We start from the raw sequence: 24,187 nt of genomic DNA, 5'->3' as shown, positions 1-24,187 counted from the left end.
CTAGTTGCGGCAAGCGGGGGCCACTCTTCATTGTGGTGGGCGTGTTTCTCATCGCGGTGTCTTCTCTTGTTGCAGAGCACAGGCTCTAGGCGCGCGGGCTCTAGAGCGCAGGCTTAGTAGTTGTGGCGCACGGGCTCAGTTGCTCTGCGGCATGTGGGATCTTCCTGGACCAGGGCTCGAACCCGTGTCCCCTGCACTGGCAGGCAGATTCTTAACCACTGTGCCACCAGGGAAGTCCCAATCCACTTTTTAATACGTATCCCCAAAAGATCCCAGGGTAATCCATTATGCTGTGTGTACATCTAGTTAATGATTCCATATTGTATATACATATTACATCATGTGCACCCATTAGAATCAATAACTAGATGTACATACAGCATAATGGATGGCTCCCAAAAAATGTAATGTGAGTTTTTATAACATGATGAGAACTATAGCATAATACTGTATATAAATTAAAAGGCTGTATACATATTTTTAAAAACATTTTATAGGAATATCCAAGCTGTACTCCAAACACATTAGAATGGGTACCTCTAAAGGTAGAGGTATAGAAATAGGGCTCAGGGGGACTTCCCTGGTGGTCCAGTGGTAAAGAATCTGCCTTACAATGCAGGGGACACGGGTTCAATCCCTGGTCGGGGAACTAAGATCCCACATGGCGCGGGGCAGCTAAGCCAGCACCCTGCAACTACTGAGCTCGGGTGCCTCGATGAGAGAGCCCGAGTGCCGCAAACTACAGAGCCCATGCGCCCTGGAGCCTGCACGCCACAACAAAAGATCCCGCATGCCTCAACAAAGATCCTGCAACTAAGACCCGATGCAGCCATAAATAAATTAATAAATTAATTAATTAATAATAAATAAATCTTAAAAAAACGAAATAGGGCTCAGGTGTGAAACGGAAAAAAACAAGACGGAAGGGCCTTGAACTAGCCCGTGATTGTGCACTGTGCACGACTGACCCAACACTGCCCCTGAAGTCTGAGAAAACAGCAAACAGTTTACATTTTAAAGATCTGGAAAGAGACCAGGGTAGAAAGTCCACGAAACTATTTTTTCTGCCTCCAACTTTGTCCCGAGTAAGCCTGCCTACTGGTTCCCTTGCTCTGTCTGTCAGCTGTGTGACCATACATCTCTGTAACGCTATATTCACCCTGACATACTTACGACATCTATAAGACGAACAGACTTGAAAGTTGCTTCAGGCAGGCACCCCATTGCAGACAGCGAAGGATAGTGGCCTTCCTCCAACACGTACTGATTACCCGAGAAATTTTCTCCGTCATATGCAACCCAGCTATAGAGGAAAAACCACACACACATGTATAAAATGTAATTTGAGTCTTCCTAGTCAAGGAGTCTGACTTTTAGAGGTAGCTGCCATACAATGAACACAATGCCTATGGCTAACAGTGTTCTCTCTGCAAAAACGTCTGGATACATTTACTGCACTTCATCTTGTGGCAAGTTAATATTCATAAGTCATTTGGGAAATACAACTTTTTTCTCCATGAAATGATTAATGCTTTCACCTCTCCACCTACCAGCATTCCTTGCACCTCTCATGGTGCCACCATTCTCCCAGCCAAGGTGGTTCTGTCAAGCCCTTGAGTCTTCGAGTCTTTTCTGAATACTCCTTCAACCTTCATAGCTAGTCCGTCACCTGGGTCTACCGTTTCCTCCCCAGATTTCTCCCTCACCCCTTTATCCTCATTTCCAGCACCTCTGCACTGGGCCAGGAGTCAAGATGCCACAGTGACTTAGACAAGTCACTTAGTCTCTCTAGCGTTCAGCATTATTGACAAAATGGTGATTTATCATGCTTCCCTAGAGGAGTTGGGGGTCTTTTTGTTTTGTTTTTGTTTAACCCAACACATACTTATAACTGTGTGTCAGGTATTTTTCCATTGCTGGGGATATAACAAGACAAAGTCCCTGGTATCTTGAAGTTTACACCCTAGTGAGCTGAGACGGACAATAAATGAATAACAAAAAAGTCCATGCCTGGTAGTAATAAATGAAGCAGCATATGGGACAAAGAGAAACTACGACAGAGGTGCAGGTATGTGCTAATGAACAGTGAAGCTTTATATAAATCTATGCATTTGAATGCAAAGCCGGTGCTCTTTCCACTTTGCATTGCCAAATGGCATGATGGTGCTGTTTAGACCATGAAGAACTATATGATTAAAGGCATTACTACTACTGCTACTACTACTTACTATTATTCAACTTAATTCATCACCTTTTGCACAGATTGCTCCAAGGGTTTCCTGATCCGTTTCCCTGACTTTGAGCTCCTTGCCTTGCCCATCTTGTGTTTTCCTTTGGCATCCATCCAAATTCATATGCTCAGAAGAGTCATCACCTGAGCCCACCCTCCCTGTCCAAACTCACTTCCCCTCCCCCCTGTACAAAGCCCTCCCAGCTAGAGAGGGTGGTGTGCCCCTCATCAGCATCTCCACCCCAACCATGCACTTGCCTATCATGCAGAATGCCTGCCCTACTCCTACCCACCTGTAAAAAAAAAATCTATCTTGGGAGGTCCTTAGAGATGATCTAAAGTCCCTTTACAGATGACGGGAGAGGCCTAGAGAGCAGAGAACCTGGTCTGAGTCCCATTGCACAACGAGGTGGTGATCTTCAACTTCTCCCACCCACACTGATGTCCATGTCCTCTGATGCCCAGCACTCAGTGCTCTAAAGTCCACTTCAGTACTCACATGGTCTTGTACCATGTGGTGGTCTCATAAGGTACCAAGCTCCTACAAGTGTATTTACTTGCTGATATGTGAATCCTGTTTTCCCCCACGGGATGGGCTCTGCCAGTCCACTGTTTTGCTTACCTGCCTCCTAAAACTCTGCAAGACTTGGCAGAAAAAGATTCATCAATTTGACTTGTTGTTTCTTCAAAACACTGACTGCGACCTTGAAACTGTGGTTCCAAAAACAAGTGAATCTTTGAAAAAGTAAACGGAAATAACATAAAATTCTTTTCCTGCACACATTAACTCATTCAGCCTCTGAAATGATAACCAAACATGACCTGCTAACTTTTGTTACCGTAAACTGGTATGAATTTTATAAAACCTTCAATTTTTTACTTCTACATTAATGATCAATTAGAAATACTTTGGCTGCACCATTCATGATTGTTTAATTTCATTCAGAGACAACAAAGGATAGTCCAACAATAGAGGCAGCTTTCTACAGAACACCCTCTTGTAACAAGCTGCCAGGCATTTTAAAGCTCTACTGTGGCCAAAAGTAATTGTTCACAGTTCTAACATTTACAAGAAACTATATTTTGGAAACATGTAGTGCAGTTTTCCTCCCTCTCAATGGAAGCTACCTGCTGACTTATTAGACTCTTTTGTATGCCAATAAAGGAGGCTACAGTGGTGTTTGTGCCTCTGTAATTATGGCTCTCTGAACACTTCCATTAAAAAGTCTTTAACAAATTTAACACTTCAGTTGATACAGAGAGTCAGCATTCAAAAGGCTTAAGTGAGACACCATATAAAAGACACTATATAAAAAGCCTAATGCAGACACAGCAGCTAATACGAAAATTCATTTTACTGTTTTCCACAATAACTATACGCTATTTGAAATACTAATCCTAGTGTATTAATGTAAAACTCTGATCCACTGTAATGATATAAAAATTTAACTTTACATAAGAACATTTTATAAGAAATATTTAGATATGGGTCAGTGCTATCAATTAAGCCTTACTGTAAAATTAATTTTAAAATATAGTTATGCTTTCAGGCACAAAAATGGGTAAAACTAACAATATGTTCCCAAATGTATGATGTTTTACACATAAATTCAGCTTTTTAACAGAAGGTTTCTAATTATGAATGATAGAATGTTTGTTAAGTTACCTGATTTTGTCTCCCTGGTCTGGTGAAAGAATCCTAGGAATTTTTAAGGAGAAGAGAAAAGGAAATGAGTAGAGCAGACATCTTGAAAATTTTTTCTGTGGATCATTAACAATTACCATTAAAAATAATCTCAGGGAAAAAAAAAAAAAAAAAATCTCAGGATAGTTTCTATAGTTAAGTATTACATGAACCAGAAGCACACATTAAGGGAATCCAAAATTCAGTTAAATATTCTCAGAGAAAAATGCAACTCCTTACCAAACATATGGGTTGAACAGAAGAGATCTTACAATTTTTGCCTCCCCAGTCCTCAAAGCTGGTATAAAAGCCTTTATCCAGTATATACTGTTCTCCTGTGAAGTCAGGATTTTCATAGGCTACCCATCTAAAGAAACAAAAAACACTGACTTGTTATAGTTCATAGTTTACATTCACAATAAAACTATCACACCCAGGGCTTCCCTGGTGGCGCAGTGGTTGAGAATCTGCCTGCCAATGCAGGGGACACGGGTTCGAGCCCTGGTCTGGGAAGATCCCACATGCCGTGGAGCAACTGGGCCCGTGAGCCACAATTACTGAGCCTGCGCGTCTGGAGCCTGTGCTCCACAGAGAACAAGAGAGGCAGCGATAGTGAGAGGCCCACGCACGGCGATGAAGAGTGGCCCCCGCTTGCCACAACTAGAGAAAGCCCTTGCACAGAAATGAAGACCCAACACAGCCATAAATAAATACATTAATTTTAAAAAATTAAAAAGAAAAAAAAGAAAAACTATCACACCCATTTGGATAAATATACATTGTATAGTAACTTTCATTTGTTTTACTAATAAGTAATCTGAATAATTTTTCTGGTTCTCCATTAATCTTTTAGGAGCAGATAGATTTGTCTGTAGGACAAATCAAAGTGGCAAGTGAAAGAGTATCTTTACGTGAACCTTTTGGTGTTCTCGCTTATCAAATCTTATTCCCTGAGAAAACTCCAATAAGCCCATTTCTCTATATTTCTTTCTAATTCTATTCTAAGGAAACAATTTGGACTTTAAAGAAGTAGCTGTAAAAGTTCTTTTAATAAACAAGTAAGAATTCTTTTTTTTTATCAATATTAAAGTATTTTTCCAGAAAGATACTACAGGAAGCTATGTCTCTATTAACACAACAAACCACACTGGAAAAAAAAAAGCTGACATAAAAAAATGCTTAAAAAAAAAAAAGATAATAAAACAGCTAAATAATGAAAATTTTGTTTCAATCAGGATTTCCAGCATGACACAACTATGTAATAAGCAAAATTGAACAAACTCTTGAGAATACTAAGAATGAATCTCTTTTGGAAAGTTTTCATATTTATCTTTTAAATGATCCACACTCAGAGAGGAAAATCAACAAATTACTGATGCTATTTCTTATACAAAGATAAAAAAGTCTTTGAAGGGAAAAGTTTTTCAATTCTGTTATTATCAGGAGATACTGTTTTCTCCTCAGTTAATTCATAGCCCTATATCGATCCTCTCACAGCTTAAAGGAATAATACCTTTATGCCCATATATATGCTCAGAACTTTCCAAAATGCATTCACATCTACTATCACATTTAATCTTTTAGGGATGTAACACAGAATAACAAACCTGACTTCCTATCAGATCTAGTGCTTTAGCTCTAACCTTTGTGCTCTGTTGCCTGGGCTTAGTCATGCTGGCTCTGCACCTTTGTAAAGGAATGCTGCCAATTGCCTGAAATATACATGACGGTCCATTCTCAAGGCTCTGACCTTGAAAGCTTTAGTGTAAAACTTTTCCATTCACATAGAGATAAATCAAGTTGCAGAACAGAAAATAACAACCATCTTGTGGAGGTTTCTAGGAACACTGTGACCAAACCTATGTGGACAGCTGCAAGAGCAAAGGATTCCAGCACCAAGAAGTTGGCAACAACCTGCCACAGCCCCTCGCCTTTTAGTATAAACGAAGCCTGAATTCTAAGCCGGGGAGGATGGTTCTTTGGGCCACTAGCCCACTATCTTCTCCGTCTGCTGGCTTTCTAAATAAAGTCACTATTCCTTGCCCTAACACCTTGTCTCTCGATTTACTAGCCTGTTGTGCAGCGAGCAGTACGCGCTTGGACTCGGTAACAGGGAGGTACTGGTTTTCACATTTTACTGAAAAGAAAACCTGAAGACAGAAAAAGTAATTCATTTATTCATTCAACAAACTGATTGGCCATTTACCATGTGCTGGGAACTAGACTGGCACTAGGAATGCAAGATGAAAAAACAGACAAAATCCTTGCCCTCGAAGGTTCAGAGATGGGTACGAAGCACCACATGGTATTATTTGTTGGTGTTTGTTCTGAATGGGAAGTGACCTGTCAGTTAGTGGCCAGGGATGAATGAACCCTTGACCAAGTCTCCTGAGGCTCACCAGGTCTCTTCACCTCGTGACCCGAACTGCTACCTACCCTTGTAGTTTTTTCATTTACCATTCCATTAAGCCATACCTAAAACAGCCCACATGCTTCACAATTACAACAGATTACAATTTTACTATCTAAAGGGTTTGACTTAAAAACTCAAGTGCAGTTATTACTTGGAAATGAGCAGCCATACAGAACACTGTAAAAATCTCAAGTGATAATTAGCTACGACAGCTAATATCTGTGGACTCATTTCTGGCCAGCTGAATGGAGAAACTGCTATAAGCACCAATCACAGTCTATTTCAGAAAATGCCGCTTTCCCACTTCAGAACCTCATTAGCAACTTTAAAATCCTATTCTTCAACATTGTGAAGTGAGGAATTAGGAGGCCTGGTTCTAGGTGTGGTCATGACATTAACTTTCAGATAACTTTAACGAGGTCATTTAACCTTTGTCAAAGTCCGCATTTTCATTTTTAAGTAAGGGCATTGACCAAGATACCGGTGTTGACAGGGTGGGAGGCTGTACAGCTCACAGGTGCCTCTGTGTGTGGCCTCTGTTCACAAAGCCTTTGGCTTATCACGAGTCATGAAGAGAAAACAAGGTGGGAGCCCAGAACACTGCTATGTGGGGAGGACTTTCTGCAGAGCAAGTAAATCTATTTTGCAAAAGCCAAGACCTAAAAAAAAAAAAAATTAAAGAGGATAAGACATGTCACAAAAAAGTATTCCTGGCAAGGCTCTGGGTCTATAGCAAGTTAGAGGGAAACAGAGGGGGTAAAGTCCTTTTTGCTTGATTGTTTGATTTTAAGGTTTGGAGGGAAAACAGCCAGTGAGGAGGGAAAGACTGAATATGCAGGAGAGAAGGTGACAACTGAGCAAACCTTGGATGACACTTTAGCCAGTGCTTTTTAAAAACAAACAAACAACTGTGAGTACTGTATTTCCCTATAAAACTAAAATAAATTACCTGTAAGAAAATACCCAACACCCAAGTATGCCTATCTAACCCACTGAAGTTGAAAAAGGAAAACCATTTATTAAAATGTCACTTGAATTGACAATAGTGTTGTTTTCCTTCCAAGATGCAGCCCCCGATCCAAAATTCATTTCTGAGATTCTCTGGTATATCTATGATCTAGAGTCTACTTATAGCTTATACCTGAAACTCTTAAGAAAAAGCTCCTTCCTGTCCTTGTCTAAGCATATTCCGTACATGTGAATCAACACTTCTCTGTCTATAAGATTGCCAAGTATAAGTACAAACAGGTCTTAGCCTCCTGGGGTCACGGCTCAGAATTTAAGGGCAGCAGGGCAAACCTGCCCTTCTGTGGAGGGAAAAGGAAAAAACTCAAAACCAACACTTTTTAAAAAAATCTGGACTCTAGAAATATTTCATTTTGCTCTGAGTTTTAAAAAAATTAGCCCAGTTTCCACTATTTGAACAAGAGGACAGCACAGAACTAGAAAATGATTAGGAGGGATGTCTAAAGGCATCTCTTTTGATGTTTCAACAAGAAACAAAATGCGGTTCCTAAAACCTCATTTGCTGGATTTGTAAGGATGCTTCCTGAAGGCTGTTCTCAGTTTCAGAGCTAATAATGAGTTTACCACCCAGGGAATTTATTACGCATGTGATAGTGGCACATCTCAACCTTCCTATCCTGCGGGGCTGAACTCCAATGCTACCTCCTCCAAAGTCTTCCCTGTGTCCAAACTGGAAATTAATCTCTCCCTGCCGTGGATCCCCAAAGCACTTAATCTTTGCGTATTTTGTAGCAATAATTAGGTTTCATATAAATACTGTAACTTCTTTGAGGATGTAATACAATGCTTTGCACATAACAGACCTCAATAAATATTTAGCAAACGATGGACTGAATGAAATATGAGGAAGCAGCTGGCCCTGGTAAGTACAGAAGCGCTTCTACAACCACAGAATTTAAAAGGAAGTTGTGTGTGTGTGTGCGCGCACACATGCATGCCTCCTTTCAACTTCCTCCCAACAACAAAACTCAACTGCTACAACCCCCCCCCAAAAAAAAAAGCCTAAGCCAGGAAATGTAACTAGAAATAACTAAAAATAGAAACATATAAAAGCAACATTTTATAAAGGAAAGGGATTTTAAGTAAATAAGGGTTGGATTAAAAAGAGAGACTGGCTCCAGGCACAATAATTCTACAGGTGCTAACAGCATAATCTACATAAATGCCCTAAGGGAATTCCACCCAGCATCCTTTTGCTTCCTCTGCTAGGGTACATGACTGGGCTCTGACTCATGAAACCAACACACCTGGTGAGTATGAAAATGTGCAACTGTTTCCCCACATTGAGTTGGTCATTGTATTTTCCCTCTAAACCAACACAAGAATTTAGTGAAGGTGACTAACACTAAAAGCATATTACATTGTAGACACATCTCAAATATCCAGGGCTATTGTGGGACGCCCCCTGAAATACAGTAGAGTTGAGGTTAGAATGACGCACAGTCTATGTTACTCATAACATAAGAGCCTAACACCAAACATTTTTAACAGAATCAGTGTCAAATGATTTCATATGACCATTTAAGAATACTCTCACTTATAACAAATTATAACTGACATCAGCCTGGACCATCAAAATAACTGTATAACTCACTTTAACAGACATCTGCTTTTGCCAATCCAGTATCTGTACCCACTCTTTCTGATGTGCCTGGGGAACTCCTCAGCACTATATACACTAGTACTCCCCATGGGACTGACCCTATATCTCAGCTGCAGGGCTGGGCATGTAACACAGGCACAGCCGTCTCCCTGGCTACAGTAATTGGTTCAGACAGGTGCACATGACTTAAGCATACAGAATCAAAGTCAAACCTGGAACTTCTGTGGGAGAGAGAAGCTTTCCCCTAGAAGCAGTGAGATTTGAGAACAAAAGCAAGATGTTCCTGCCACAGGTCCCAGATAGAAAGCGGAAGAGGGAAGAACAAATCTGACTCCATACTGGATCCTTTTCTTTACTTTAACCTTATTGCTTTTGCTACAAGTTAATCCCTAAAGGGATGTTGCCATAGCTTAAAGTCAACAAAATAGCCCAGCTCTGGGAACCCTGCCTCCCATGCCCAAGTGTTAAGCTAAAATACTTTTGTTTGAGTTCACAGGAAACATCTCCACAAACCTGGCTGCAGGAAAGAAGAAATTAGCACATCCTCTGGGGAGGCTGGTCAGAACCAAGAAGTATTTGCAACAATGTATCACCTTTTTAACTTTACCTCCTCACCTCCCCCTGTTTGTTCTATAAAAGAAACTAGCATCCAGGGCTTCCCTGGTGGCGCAGTGGTTGAAAGCCCGCCTGACGATACAGGGGACCCGGGGGACCCGGGTTCGTGCCCCGGTCTGGGAAGATCCCACATGACGTGGAGCGGCTGGGCCCGTGAGCCATGGCCGCTGAGCCTGCGCACCCGGAGCCTGGGAAAAGCCACAACAGTGAGAGGCCCACATACTGCAAAAAAAAAAAAAAAAAGAAACTAGCATCCAAACCCCAGCAAGCATCCAAACCCCAGCAAGATGGCTCTTTTGGACACTAGTCTGCCACCTTCTCAGTCTCCTGGCTTTTCAAATAAAGTTGCTATTCCTTGTCTCAAAACCTCATCTCTCGATTTATTGGCCTGTTGTGTGGCCAGCAGTAGGAGCTTCACCTCGGCAACAAAAGTACCTGCCTAAAGTGCAGCCAGCGTAGCAAAAGCGCGGTCAAGAGACAGAGAGAGACCAAGTCCTAATGACAGTGTCTGAATCCCTGCGTTTGCCACGACGCAAACAAAATCTCTCCCAGGAATTTTCAGTTATGCACGTCAATATATTGCATTTTTATCATTTATGCCAGTTTAGACTGACCTGCAGTCACTTGCGTCCCAAAGAGTCTTGACTAATCATCTTTCAATAAAAACTTACTTTAGCATTAGTAAAACATTCAACTGCTAATTCCAGGTACACTGAAACAATTATTTTTATATTAAAATAACATAGAGCCCAGAAATGAATCCACCTACATGGTCAATTAATCTACCACAGAGGAGGCAAGAATATACAAAGGGGAAGACAAATTCTTCAATAAATCATTTTGGGAAAACTCAACAGCTACATGCAAAAGAATCAAATTGGACTACTTTCTCACACCATATAAAAAAATAAACCCAAAATGCATTAAAGACTTACACGGAAGACCTGAAACCATAAAACTCCTAGAAGAAAACACAGGCAGTAGGTTCTTTGACATCAGTCTTAGCAATATTTTTTTGGATGTGTCTCCGCAGGCAAGGGAAATAAGAACAAAAATAAACAAAAGGGACCACATCAAACTACAAAGCTATTGCACAACAAAGAGAACTATCAACCAAACGAAAAGGCCGCGAAAAGGCCGCCTACTGAATGGGAAAAGATATTTGCAAACAATGTATCTGGTAAGGGCTTAATATCCCACATATACAAAGGACTCATACAACCCAACATCAAAAAATCAAGCAACCCAGTTACAAAATGGGCAGAGGACCTAAAGAGACATTTTTCCAAAAAAGACCTACACATGGCCCAGAGGCACATATAAAGATGCTCAATATAACTAATCATCGGGAAAATGCAAATCAAAACCACAATGAGATATTGCCTCACACCTGTGAGAATGGCTGTTATCAAAAAGGCAACAAACAATTGTTGGTGAGGATGTAGAGAAAAGGTAATCCTTGTGAACTGGGTGGGAATGTAAACTGGTGCAGACACTGTGGAAAACAGTATGGAGGTTCCTCAAAACGTTAAAAATAGAACTAGTATACAATCCAGCAATTTCACTTCTGGGTATTTTTCCAAAAAAAAAAAAACCACTTGCCCCCGGGGGGGCGTGGGGGTCGAGCCCCCCCCTGCCGATGCAGGGGACACGGGTTCGTGACCCGGTCTGGGAAGATACCACATGCCGCAGAGTGGCTGGGCCCGTGAGGCATGGCCGCTGAGCCTGCACATCCGGAGCCTGTGCTCTGCAACGGGAGAGGCCACAGCAGTGAGAGGCCCGCGTACCATTAAAAAAACAAAAAAACAAAAAAACCCACCAAAAAACAAATATACTAATTCAAAAGGATATGTGCACCTCTATGTTCACTGCAGCATTATTGACAATAGCCAAGATATGGAAGCAACCTATTTATCTACATGGATAGCTAGATGTGGTCTGTGTCTATATATATATATATATATATATATAAAAATTATATTAGCCATGAAAAAGAATAAAATTTTGCCATTTGTGACAACATGGGTGGACCTAGAGAGTATTATGCTAAGTGAAATAAGTCAGACGAAGACAAACACCATAGGATTTCATTTATATGTGGAATCTAAAAAACAAAACAAATGAACAAACATAACAGGAAACAGTCACAGATACAGAGAACAGGTGGTTGCCAGAGTGGAGGGGTGTGGGAGGCTTAGTAGAATAGGTGAGGGAAATTAAGAGGTACAAACTTCCAGTTACAAAATAAATGAGTCACAGGAGTGAAATGTACAGCATGAGGAATATTATCAATAATTATGTTATATCTTTGTGTGGTGACAGAAACTAGACTTATCATGGTGATCATTTTGAAATGCACAGAAATACTGAATCACTATGCTGTATACCACAAACTAACATGCTGTTGAAAGTCCAATTATACTTAAAAAACAAACAAACTCATAGAAAAAGAGATCAAATTTGTGGTTACCAGAGGTGGGAGTCGGGGTGGGGGGAGGGGGAGTTGGAGGAAGGGGGTCAAAAGGTACAAACTTCCAGTTATAAGATAAATACTGGGGATATAATCTAGAATATGATTAATATAATTAACTCTGCTGTACATTATACATGAAAGTGAGGAAATATAATGGAGCAGGTGTAGGACCATAGGAAAATGAAATGGGACTTTGTCCCAACCTCAGGTTTCTAATGTTAGATTAGAAATGTTAGATTAGTTATGTTAGATTAGTAGTATTATTATTTGTTTCCCATCATAAGAAATTCATGAGTTCTTTCCATGAAGAATGACAAGGGAAGTGGATCTGCAGATTTCTATCATGAAACTCAAAAGCCTGCTCCAATGTTATATTACACATAAAAAAAATACTATATGAGAAAGATTTTAAAAAGCAGCTATTAAAATATAGTGGCAGTAAGTATTGAACGGCTGACTTAATGTTTTAGTTTTTGAGATATGTACTTATTGAGTGCTGCTCTGGGTCAGAGACTCCATTACTTTAACACAAACCAAAGTGAAACCCATATTTAAAATCCCAATTGGATTATTGCACTTACACTCCACTCAGTACATTAACAGACTGTGTCTTCACTCCGTATCCAGTCTCCTTTAAATTAGCAACAATTCCTAATACATCAATACTGGAACCTTTGGATCCAAAGTTTTTTTCATTGTACATTATCATGTGAGCATTTGAAAAATCCTATTGAGAAAAAAAAATTCAAAATTCAAAGGCTAGCCGTTTATTATCCCAAAACGCCCTAGTATTAGCCATTAGCTTTTCTTTGACTTACACCTAATACAGGTCGTAAAGACTGAAGTTCTCCACTGTAGCCTCCCCAGTCATTCCAGTCCTTATATTCTCCTTCTTCAAGCAAATACTGATGACCAGTAAAGCCAGGCTTCTCATAAGCAACCCAACTACAACAAAAGAACATGAAGGAGGAGAAATTTTCAGTAGTGTTAAAGTATCCGTTTCATTGACAAATATAAATAGCTATAAAGCTAGACATGGACTCATGCATTATGACTACTGGAATGCTTCCCTAGCATTTAAGAGACTAACAGAATGGCCCCAAGAAATCAACCTAAGATGCATATACCAGCGTTCCGAAAAGGGGTATGGCGGGGTAAGTGTGCACGCGTACATGTGTGTCTGAACGTGTATGTCTAAGAACCGACTCAAAAGAACTTCAGCAAATAAAACTGAATGAACTTTCTTCCAATAGTAATTAAAATATTGTATATTTGGGGCTATTTACAAGCCATTTTCAGTGTACAATTCTAAAGGAAATATGTTAAGACCTATAAAGTGCAAAATATGACCCTAAAAAATAGAAAGCAAACTAACAGTTCAATAGTTTGGAGCATAATATTAATAAACAAGACTGTAGATTTGATCAATCTGGATGGGCCACTTTATCAGCCTTGCTCAGCTGACTGACCCCAAAACAGCCCATCAAACTGCAGTGTCAGATCCAGGTCACAACCAGCTGAAGAAAACATGTTTGAAATTCACTCTACCATACAATCTGGAATGCTATCTTTGGGAGAGAGAGAACATGTATTTTTACTTTGTTAAAGGGAATAAAAAGAAATCCTTACAGGTCACTCCTGTCTACTTACATGCCTCTTAGAACTTTCATAGATCCCACTGATGTAAGGGGCAAATGTTCATTTCCAGTTGTTTCACCTCCTTCCATGATAAAATTACACACCTCTTTTTCTAGTTCCATACATTTTCCTTCAAAGAAAGGCTTTTCATAAATAACTACCTATAACATAAATGAGATATGCTAGTAATTTGTTGAAAGTTAAATATCTCAATAGCCAAACATTAAATTAGTCACTTAACATCACTAAGTCCTGGAACACAAATTAAAATGTTCTAATATTTTTTAGGGCTTCCCTGGTGGCGCATAAAAAAAAAAAAAAAAAAAAAAAGAAAAAGAAAAAGAAAAAAAAAATGTTCTAATATTTTTTAAATTAAATAACAGTATCTTGTAATTTTTTTATAAGTTTATTCATTTTTGGCTGCATTAGGTCTTCGTTGGCTATGCGCAGGCTTTCTTTAGTTGCAGCAAGCAGGGGCTACTCTTTGTTGCAGTGCACAGGCTTCTCATTGCGGTGGCTTCTCTTGTTGCGGAGCATGGGCTCTAGGTGCACGGGCTTCAGTAGTTGTGGCATGCGGGCTCAGTAGTTGTGGCGCACGGGCTTAGTTGCTCCGCGGCACGTGGGATCTTCCCGGACCAGGGCTCGAACCAGTGTCCCCTGCATTGGCAGGCCGATTCTTAACCACTGCGCCACCAGGGAAGCCCCATGAAATGTAATTTTAAAAATCAGAATTTTTTTTCTGCTGTGGTGTAGCCTGAAGTCAAGGTTCAAAAGACAGTTTATGCATAATTGGTTTTTGTTCAATGTCTAGAACTGATATTTAGAATTTTGCTCAGGCCAAACTAAAGGAGCCAAAGTATTCTAAGTTGCTTTAAAAATGAAACAAACTATAGATCAAACTGTGTCATAGATGTGTGAAGTAGAACTAACAGAAAGAGCATTTGGGAGTAGGGAGAACTTGTCCTGAAAAGTGAGGTTTTTCCTTGCTAACTGGCAAGTAGCAACAGGTCCTGCAGTTAGTAAATACAACCACAAACTACAAACTTAATACAGCAGCGAACGCTTTGAGCCACGGCTATGCATACTGTTAGTGACAACTGGTGCCGTCAGCATCACCTTCCAGCCTGAAGGATGCCGTGTAAGTTGGACAACTTCCTTTGGCTGCAATTATGTTTTATGGAAGCTGATACGTAAAATCACACAAGTATTACCTTCGTGGAGATGGAACGGGAATACAAATTTTAAAATATATAGATTACCTTTGGATCTATAGGGAATTCAACTTTACGGCCACCCTGAAAAGAAAAATAACATAATAAGAAAAGTGGTTTGTCACTGATACGTTACCATCTTCTATTACCCACAGCAGTCTGCGGTAAGCCATGGAACTGCAGAGCAATCACATTCCCGTTTGTTTAATCAATGCTGAGACAGTTCTAAAATTACCAAAAATGCAGGGAAGATACAGGAAGACTTAAAGCAGAGTCTCACAGAGGCGGTCTATAAGCTGAATCTGTACAGTAGCTGTGCTTTTTAACCAAATGAGTGTTAGGGTTTTTTTTTTGTTTGTTTTAACTCAGTAAACTTCTCAAAAAAAAATGCGTATTTCTCACTTACCTTAAAAAGGAGTCCTAAAATCAGACATCTCTGGACCCAAATTCTCACAGGCAGCAACCTTCACCATCTGCGCTTATTAATTGGGCTCACCCTCCAGCCAGGATACAGGCTGCGGTTTTTTGCCTGTCTCCACCTCTTCCGCAGTTCAACTCCCTGCCAGCCTACTCACGCCTATTCGCTGCCTGGCCCCGGAGGCATTTGATTTTGCAACCGCTGGCTTACAAAACTGTTGAAGTTCCCTCAAGTTCACAATATAATCTGAAGGACTTTTGAAATAACCAGGTAAACTGTTAGATAAATTTAAAACATCCCGAAGGATGGGTCTATGGGGGTTGCTCTATTTTTATAATAAAAATGTTTTTTTAATCCAAAAATCTCACTAAAAATCAACCACAGAAGAGGTATCTCATACAAATATTAAATAGGGTAAAAGTTAAAATCAGCAGTGGGAAAGTAAGAAGGGTATTTTTCACCTCTATGTTTAAAGGCCTTAAAAGAAAGTACAGCCAAAGATACTCAAATACAGCCAATGAACTGTAATTATAAAGGAATGTGGCTGATTTTATCAACAAACCAGGGCTCACACAGCCAAGTAAGTACGCTTTTCAAAAGTAATCCTTTTGGAATGCTGTGAACTTCACAGTTCTGCTGCTTATCATTAAAAACTGCCACCAACCCACTACTGGGCATGTACCCTGAGAAAGCCATAACTCAGAAAGATACATGTAGTATGGGGTGGTGGTGGTGGGATGAACTGGGAGATTGGGATTGACATATATACACTAATTTGTATAAAATAGATAACTAATAAGAACCTGCTGTACAAAAAAAGTAAAATTTACTTACGTAAAAAAAAAAAAAAAGATACATGTACCACCAACGTTCACTGCAGCACTATTTACAATAGCCAGGACATGGAAACAACCTAAATGTCCGTCAACAGACAAATGGATAAAGAGGACGTGGCACATATGTACAATGGAGTATTACTCAGCCATAAAAAGGAACGAAACAGTTATTTGTAGTGAGGTGGATGGACCTAGAGTCTGTCATACAGAGTGAAGTAAGTCAGAAAGAGAAAAGCAAATACCGTATGCTAATGCATATATATGGAATCTAGAAAAATGGTACTGATGAACCTAGTGGTAGGGCAGGAATAAAGATGCAGACGTTGAGAATGGACTTGAGGACAGAGCGGGGAAGGGTAAGCTGGGACCAACTTAGAGAGTAGCACTGACATATATATCCACTACCAAATGTAAAATGGATGGCTGGTGGGAAGCTGCTGCATAGCACGAGGAGATCAGCTCGGTGCTTTGTCACCACCTAGAGGGGAGGGATAGGGAGGGTGGGAAGGAGGCTCAAGAGGGAGGGGATATGGGGATATGCGTGTGCATACGGCTGATTCATTTTGTTGTACGGCAGAAACTAACAACGTTGGGAAGCAATTATACTCCAATAAAGATGTATAAAAAAACCTGGCTTCAAAACCAGAGCTGTTTCTTTCATACATTCATAAAACTAACAAAACTTTGTTCTTTGAAAATGGATTTAACTTTAGAGAAAAGCCCAACATTATTTGCATGAAGACCAGCAGACATCTAGGTAATTAAACTACAAGCTTTGGCAGGAGGAGTAAAATTAAGATAAAAAAATTATCTTCCTGCCTTTCTAATTTGTCTCAGACTGCCTCAGAAGACAATCACGAAGTGGAATTTCAAGAACACATTTGTAACAGGAGCCTCACTCATGCGGTAGGTTTTTAGTGAGCACCTACTACAATGCAGCTCAACATGGGTTGAGCTGCTGACTGGATCCTCCCAAGGCTTAGAGTCTTGCAGATGAAACAGACAAAGAACAAGGGGGAAGGAAGCACAGGCCCTTTCTAAGGCAAAAGCTTCGGAGAACAACACTCATTCCGACATCCAGCTCCAGGGCCCCCAAAGCTGCCACCCGCCTGGCCTCCTGTCCCTACAACTGGCTGGTCTGCAGCAAGCCCCGTCCTTGCCCAGCTCCGCCCTGGATCATGCAGTGTACTCTGGAACCTTCACCTAAATTAATCCTGCTTGGTTTATGAGACCCTCTTGAATTATCGTGAAGCTCTCCTAATTATCCCCCTTCTCTTTTCTAACACCTACAAGTTGGACTTCATCTGCCCGTCCTCCTGTTCTTCCCCAAAGGTTTAATTCTTCACTTTCTCATTTCTGCTCTGGGCTGAGCTCTGCACACACATCAGCGGCTCTGCAAGGCCGAGAACACCTTGAAGGCCAAGGCCATAGGCTTATCCACATTTTTTCATCTGTAGCATCTAGCAAGTTAACCTTTCTATTATTTCTATCTAGCAATAGGTCCCATCTTCTACATATTTGTTTTTTTAAAAGTCTGCTTTATTGCTTTAAAGTCACATCCCATGAATTATCAAAGTTAAGCAAAGAATTACTGATTCTAAGAACACATCGTTGGATTCCATCTTTACCATTTTCAGAGGCCGCATGGATCCAATGTACGCCTCCTCTGTATCCCAGAAGGATAAGTCAGGGTATTCACCAGGTTCCAGGATAAAAGGGACACCCTGAAATCCAGGCTCTTCGTAAATCAGCCATCTAAATAAGTACCAAGGAAGGAAGAAATAGAGACAATTAATCATTTCTGTCAGTGGGACACAGCACCCCACTAATGAGAGAGGAACAGAGCAGGACAGGATGTGGATCTGGACGATGTACGGTTACACTTAGGTAATAGAGCAACATTAAACTCAAGGAGGAACAAGCCATTATATGCGCCTCTTCTTGAGCTTTTACTGGTCTCCTTGGCTTGGCTGTCTTTGTCCACTTATTTTACTTTCTACTATGAATTGCTTCGAAGTGTAAATGTCTCTATTACTTCCAAGCAATAAAAGTAGTTATCTTTTGCACTATATGTGCTTAGAGAGGCTCTACCCAGGAGATCTCAAATGTTTTAAAAGGTTACATCCCATTTGTAACCAAAGAATAGGATGTTCCACCTAATAATTTTTCACAATCAAAAATTAATAACATCTAGCAAAAGAGCTTACAAGGAATGCCACTCAGAATTCTACGTAATCCTCACAACAGTGCTATTGGGAAAAAATACTATTGCCCCCATTTTACAGATGAGGCTAAGTAAATTGCCCAGGGTCACACAGCTACAAGTACCAAATGCAGGGCTGATCCTAGCTGACCTCAAAGCCAAGCTCCCAATCATTCTTTGACAGCAATGCTTCTCTTTCCACAGAGTGCACTGAATGTAATTTCACAATGACTCAAGATCATCGCTGTGAGCATGACTCAATGCACAGTGATGTCTGTGGGGCTTTTGAAAGTCTAAGGCTGCTTGTTCCCAGGCCCAAAGCTTGTTGAGTTCTTGGGCGTGATTTTTATGGCTTTTCAGTAGCACACCCTTCTATCAGACTTGTCAGCTGTCACGTCTGCTGCAGTCAGGAAATCAGAAGCCTCACCCTCCTCTTCGTAAACAAATAAGGAATTCTTGGTGATCACTCACACCCCACAATTCTTTATTAGTCTTGCTAAAGCATCCTAGATGGGGTAACGTGACCATGTTTCCCGGAATACCGAACCAAGAAGAGGATGGCTGTAAAGGCAATCTTTTACCAGCAAAATGGTTCTGATTCTCCCCTCTGTTTTTCTCTTGTTCACAATTTTGGCCCAAGGGCATACTTTTGGTGATGGTTTTTGTTAAAGATTCCCCTGGATGAATCAGCAACTTCGTTCGACTAGTTATACAGACTTTTATCATCAAAATCCCACTGAAGACCTGTCAACACACACACACACACACACACACACACACACACACACGAATGCTGAGAGGCTGTGTGTGGTGTATGGGTGCGGGATCAAAACTAATCCACAGGGTTAGAAGTCAGGATAATAGCTACAAGGACAGCCAGGAGAAGGCAGGAATGAGGGGGAGCTTCTAAGACACTGGTTGTGCCCTATTTCTTGATCTGAATGATGGCTACATTTTGAAAATTCACTCAGTTTACACATGTATGATTTGTTGTGTACCTTTTAATACAAATGTTATATATACTTCAGTAAAAAATTAAGGGAAAAAGGAGACATCTTTTAAATATCACTGCAATATCCCTAAACCACGAGAAAGCAGAGGCTAAGAGTGGGGCCCTCTAAACCTCCTTTTGTTTAAAGCATGACAGTTAAGGATGCATTACGTCCTTTTTGGAGCTCAAAGCTCTCACAGGCACACCGCACACTGATGCCCTAGCTAAATAATGGCAGCTTGTCATACACTGTGGTATCTGGCTAACTAGCCAAGGGCCTTGAAGTCTGACTCTTCACAAGTAAACAGGGTGAATTTTTCATAAACACAATGGACAGCTCATAAACCAGTGATTCTGAGATTCTGACATGATGCTAACTGAAGTACCCTTTCATTCAGTCTTTCCTTCTATAGTTTGAGTTCCGAGGGTATGTATTCATCTGATACTAAATATCTCACTTTCCTTGAGGCACATGGTTTAGTCACAATAACGTTCATAGAAGGAACGTAATTTGGGGTAAAGGGTAATTTCTCAAAAAACTGAACATATAAACTGCCACACTTGAAAAGACTGCTGTTCTGAGGGTCCCTCCTCAGTGAGTGAGTGCTAAGGGCCTCCTGGGTGACTCAGACATTTATGAATGTTCGGTGGACTCTGGAATTTGAAAACTCATATACAGAGTGTGATCCTTTTCCCCTAAATTCTATTCCAACAAGATACATTATTCACGAGGCGCTCAAGAGAGGAGAAAACTACCTTCAGGCAGTGTTATTTCATTTTCTAAAGGTATTCTTTTATTTTCCCACGTACTCAGGTAATGATCTTTTGCCTACATTATGAATAAACAGTATGACTATAAAGAACTTTTAAAAAAATAACAGAAGTATACATACAAATGAATATTGTTGAACTAATAACAATGGCCATCCATTCATTAAAAACATTTGCATAATTACTCTTTCAGAAATACCCTTTGAGTCAGACAAGAAAAACTGGTCTTATCTTAAACAAACACTGTTCTTAAACAAACAAAGGAACAGTATTTCCGGCTGGATCCTCAGTCTTATTCTCCAGACATGGCTGCACATGAATGCTGGCTACGTACAGAAACCAGCGGGGTACTCAAAAGATTAAGTATGAACGTGCCAACTTTGAGGTTATTCAGAGGAGGGTGAGCTCTGAATCTCAAGTGGGGAAATGTGCCTTTACAATGGGGAGATGTGGGAAGCAACAATTTAACCAAGCAATCAAACTTGGGATCATTAATGAGAAGCAGGCTGGCATGTACCACAAGTTGTGATACAGCATGAATATACACCACTATCTACAGGAAGTAGCAACCTTGTCAAAACTCTTCAGTCTGCATCTGATCATACCTGCAGACTCAACCACCTCTATACAGAAAATTCAGGTGACAGAAGAACGAGTTAAATGATATCATGGAGGAAACACTCAGAAAATCCAGAATGTAGCACATTCTCTAAGCAGCTAATCTAAATTCTTCAAAAAGTCAGTGGCTGGCACTTCCCTGGTGGCTCAGTGGTTAAGAACCCTCCTGCCAATTCAGGGGACACGGGTTTGATCCTTGGTCCAGGAAGATCCCACATGTGGCGGACCAGCTAGGCCCGTACACCACAACTACTGAGCCTGCGCTCTACTGCCCGTGAGCCACAACTACTGAGCCCACGAGCCACAATTACTGAAGCCCACACACCACAACTACTGAGCCCATGTGCTGCAACTACTGAAGCCTGCGCACCTAGAGCCCATGCTCCACAACAAACCATCGCAATGAGAAGCCTGCACACCGCAAGGAAGAGTAGCCCCCACTCACCGCAACCAGAGAAAGCCTGCATGCAGCAACAAAGACCCAACGCAGGAGATTGGTTCGACCCAACGCAGGAGACTGGTTCAAGATGGTGAAGTAGAAGGACGTGCTCGCACTCCCTCTTGCAAAACCACCAGAATCACAACTAACTGCTGAACAATCATCGACAGAAAGACAAGGGAACTCACCAAAAAAGACACCCCACATCCAAAGACAAAGGAGAAGCCACAATGAGACGGTAGGAGGGACGCAATCACAATAAAATCAAACCCCATAACTGCTGGGTGGGTGACTCACAAACTGGCTGGAGAACACTTACACCACAGAAGTCCACCCACTGGAGTAAAGGTTCTGGGCCCCACGTCAGACTTCCAAACCAGGGGGTCCGGAAAAGGGAGGAGGAATTCCTAGAAAATCCGACTTTGGAGGCTAGCAGGATTTGATTGCAGGACTTCGACAGGACTGGGGGAAACAGAGACTCCACTCTTGGAGGGCACACACAAAGTAGTATGCTCATCAGGACCCAGGGGAAGGAGCAGTGACCCCAGGGGAGACTAAACCAGACCTACCTGCTAGTGTTGGAGGGTCTCCTGCAGAGGTGGGGGGCAGCTGTGGCTCAACAAGGGACAAGGACACCAGCAGCAGAAGTTTTGGGAAGTACCCCTTGGCGTGAGCCCTCCCAGAGTCCACAATTAGCCCCACCAAAAAGCCTGGCTGGGTAGGCTCCAGTGTTGGGTCACCTCAGGGCAAACAACCAACAGGGAGGGAACCAAGCCCCACCTATCAGCAAATAAGTGGACTGAAGTTTTACTGAGCTCTGCCCACCAGAGCAACAGCCAGCTCTACCCACCACTGGTCCCTCCCATCAGGAAACTTGCACAAGCCTCTTAGATAGCCTCATCCACCAGAGGGCAGACAGCAGAAACAAGAAGAACTACAATCCTGCAGCCTGTGGAACAAAAAACACATTCTCAGAAAGACAGACAAGATGAAAAGGCAGAGGACTATGTACCAGATGAAAGAACAAGATAAAACCCCAGAAAAGCAACTAAATGAAGCAGAGATAGACAACCTTCCAGAAAAAGAATTCAGAATAATGATAGTGAAGATGATACAGGACCTCAGAGAAAGAAGGGAGGCAAAGATCGAGAAGATGCAAGAAATGTTTAACAAATATCTAGAAGAATGAACAAACAGAGATGAATAATACAATAACTGAAATGAAAAATACACTACAAGGAGTCAATAGCAGAATAACTGAGGCAGAAGAACAGATAAGGTGGAAGACAGAATGGTGGAATTTTGCTGCGGAACAGAATAAAGAAAAAAGAATGAAAAGAAATGAAGACAACCTAAGAGACCTCTGGGACAACATTACACGCAACAACATTCGCATTATAGGGGTCCCAGAAGGAGAACAGAGAGAGGAAAGACCAGAGAAAATATTTGCAGAGATTATAGTCGAAAACTTCCCTAACATGGGAAAGGAAATAGCCACCCAGGTACAGGAAGCACAGCAAGTCCCATACAGGATAAACCCAAGGAGAAACACACCGAGACACATAGTAATCAAATTGGCAAAAATTAAAGACCAAGAAAAATTATTGAAAGCAGCAAGGGAAAAACGACAAATAACATACAAGGGAACTCCCATAAGGTTAACAGCTGATTTCTCAGCAGAAACTCTACAAGCCAGAAGGGAGTGGCATTATATACTTAAAGTGATGAAAGGGAAGAACCTATATAACCAAGATTACTCTACCAGCAAGGATCTCATTCAGTTTCAATGCAGAAATCAAAAGCTTTACAGACAAGCAAAAGCTAAGAGAATTCAGCACCTAATCAATGTGATACACCATATTAACAAATTGAAGAATAAAAACCATATGTTCATCTCAATAGATGCAGAAGAAGTTTCTGACAGAATTCAACACCAATTTATGATAAAAACTCTTCAGAAAGTGGTCAGAGAGGGAAACTACCTCAACATAATAAAGGCCATATACGACAAACCCACAGCAAACATCATTCTCAATGGTGAAAAACTGAAAGCATTTCCTCTAAGATCAGGAACAAGACAAGGATGTCCACTCTCACCACTATTATTCAACATAGTTTTGGAAGTCCTAGCCACAGCAATCAGAGAAGAAAAAGAAATAAAAGGAATACAAATTGGAAAAGAAGTAGTAAAACTGTCACTGTTTGCAGATGACATGATACTATACATAGAGAATCCTAAAGATGCCACCAGAAAACTACTAGAGCTGATCAATGAATTTGGTAAAGTTGCAGGATACAAAATTAAGGCACAGAAACCTCTTGCATTCCTATACAGTAATAATGGAAAATATGAATGAGAAATTAAGGAAACACTCCCATTTACCACTGCAACAAAAAGAATAAAATACCTAGGAATAAACCTACCTAGGGAGACAAAAGACCTGTATGCAGAAAACTATAAGACACTGATGAAAGGAATTAAAGATGATACCAACAGATGGAGAGATATACCATGTTCTTGGATTGAAAGAATCAATACTGCGAAAATGACTATACTACCCAAAGCAATCTACAGATTCGATGCCATTATCAATGGCATTTTTTACAGAATGAGAACAAAACATCTTAAAATTTGTATGGCGACACCAAAGACCCCGAACAGCCAAAGCGGTCTTCAGGGAAAGAAACGGAGCTAGAAGAATCAGACTCCCTGACTTCAGACTATACTACAAAGCTACAGTAATCAAGACAATATGGTACTGGCACAGAAACAGAAATATAGATCAATGGAACAAGATAGGAAGCCCTGAGATAAACCCACGCACCTTTGGTCAACTGATCTATGACAAAGGAGGCAAGTATATACAATGGAGAAAGGACAGTTGCTTCAATAAGTGGTGCTGGGAAAACTGGACAGCTACATGTAAAAGAGTAAAATTAGAACACTCCCTAATACCATACACAAAAATAAATTCAAAATGGATTAGAGACCTAAATATAAGATCGGACACTATAAAA

At 40.8% G+C, this 24,187-nt stretch overlaps 1 protein-coding gene across 1 annotated transcript in view; it reads right to left on the bottom strand.

Moving 5' to 3' along the window:
- The window catches only part of CRYBG1 (crystallin beta-gamma domain containing 1), a 56,596-nt gene that overhangs the window by 10,995 nt on the left and 21,414 nt on the right, over window positions 1-24,187 (bottom strand). Inside the window, exons 7-15 of the mRNA XM_024755106.1 lie at window positions 17,776-17,902; window positions 14,942-14,977; window positions 13,695-13,843; window positions 12,863-12,989; window positions 12,626-12,771; window positions 4,155-4,281; window positions 3,897-3,929; window positions 2,853-2,965; window positions 1,174-1,303 (exon numbers count right to left, since the gene is read on the bottom strand). Of these exons, the coding sequence (XP_024610874.1) occupies window positions 1,174-1,303; window positions 2,853-2,965; window positions 3,897-3,929; window positions 4,155-4,281; window positions 12,626-12,771; window positions 12,863-12,989; window positions 13,695-13,843; window positions 14,942-14,977; window positions 17,776-17,902 (988 nt within the window). The remainder of the gene's footprint in view (window positions 1-1,173; window positions 1,304-2,852; window positions 2,966-3,896; window positions 3,930-4,154; window positions 4,282-12,625; window positions 12,772-12,862; window positions 12,990-13,694; window positions 13,844-14,941; window positions 14,978-17,775; window positions 17,903-24,187) is intronic.

This window comes from Neophocaena asiaeorientalis, unplaced genomic scaffold (genome assembly GCF_003031525.2).
Source record: "Neophocaena asiaeorientalis asiaeorientalis breed wild unplaced genomic scaffold, Neophocaena_asiaeorientalis_V1.1 scaffold105, whole genome shotgun sequence".
In the NCBI taxonomy this organism is placed as follows: Eukaryota; Metazoa; Chordata; class Mammalia; order Artiodactyla; family Phocoenidae; genus Neophocaena; species Neophocaena asiaeorientalis.
The sequence above is the reverse complement of the archived record's forward strand: the minus strand, read 5'-3'. Positions and strand labels throughout refer to the sequence as shown.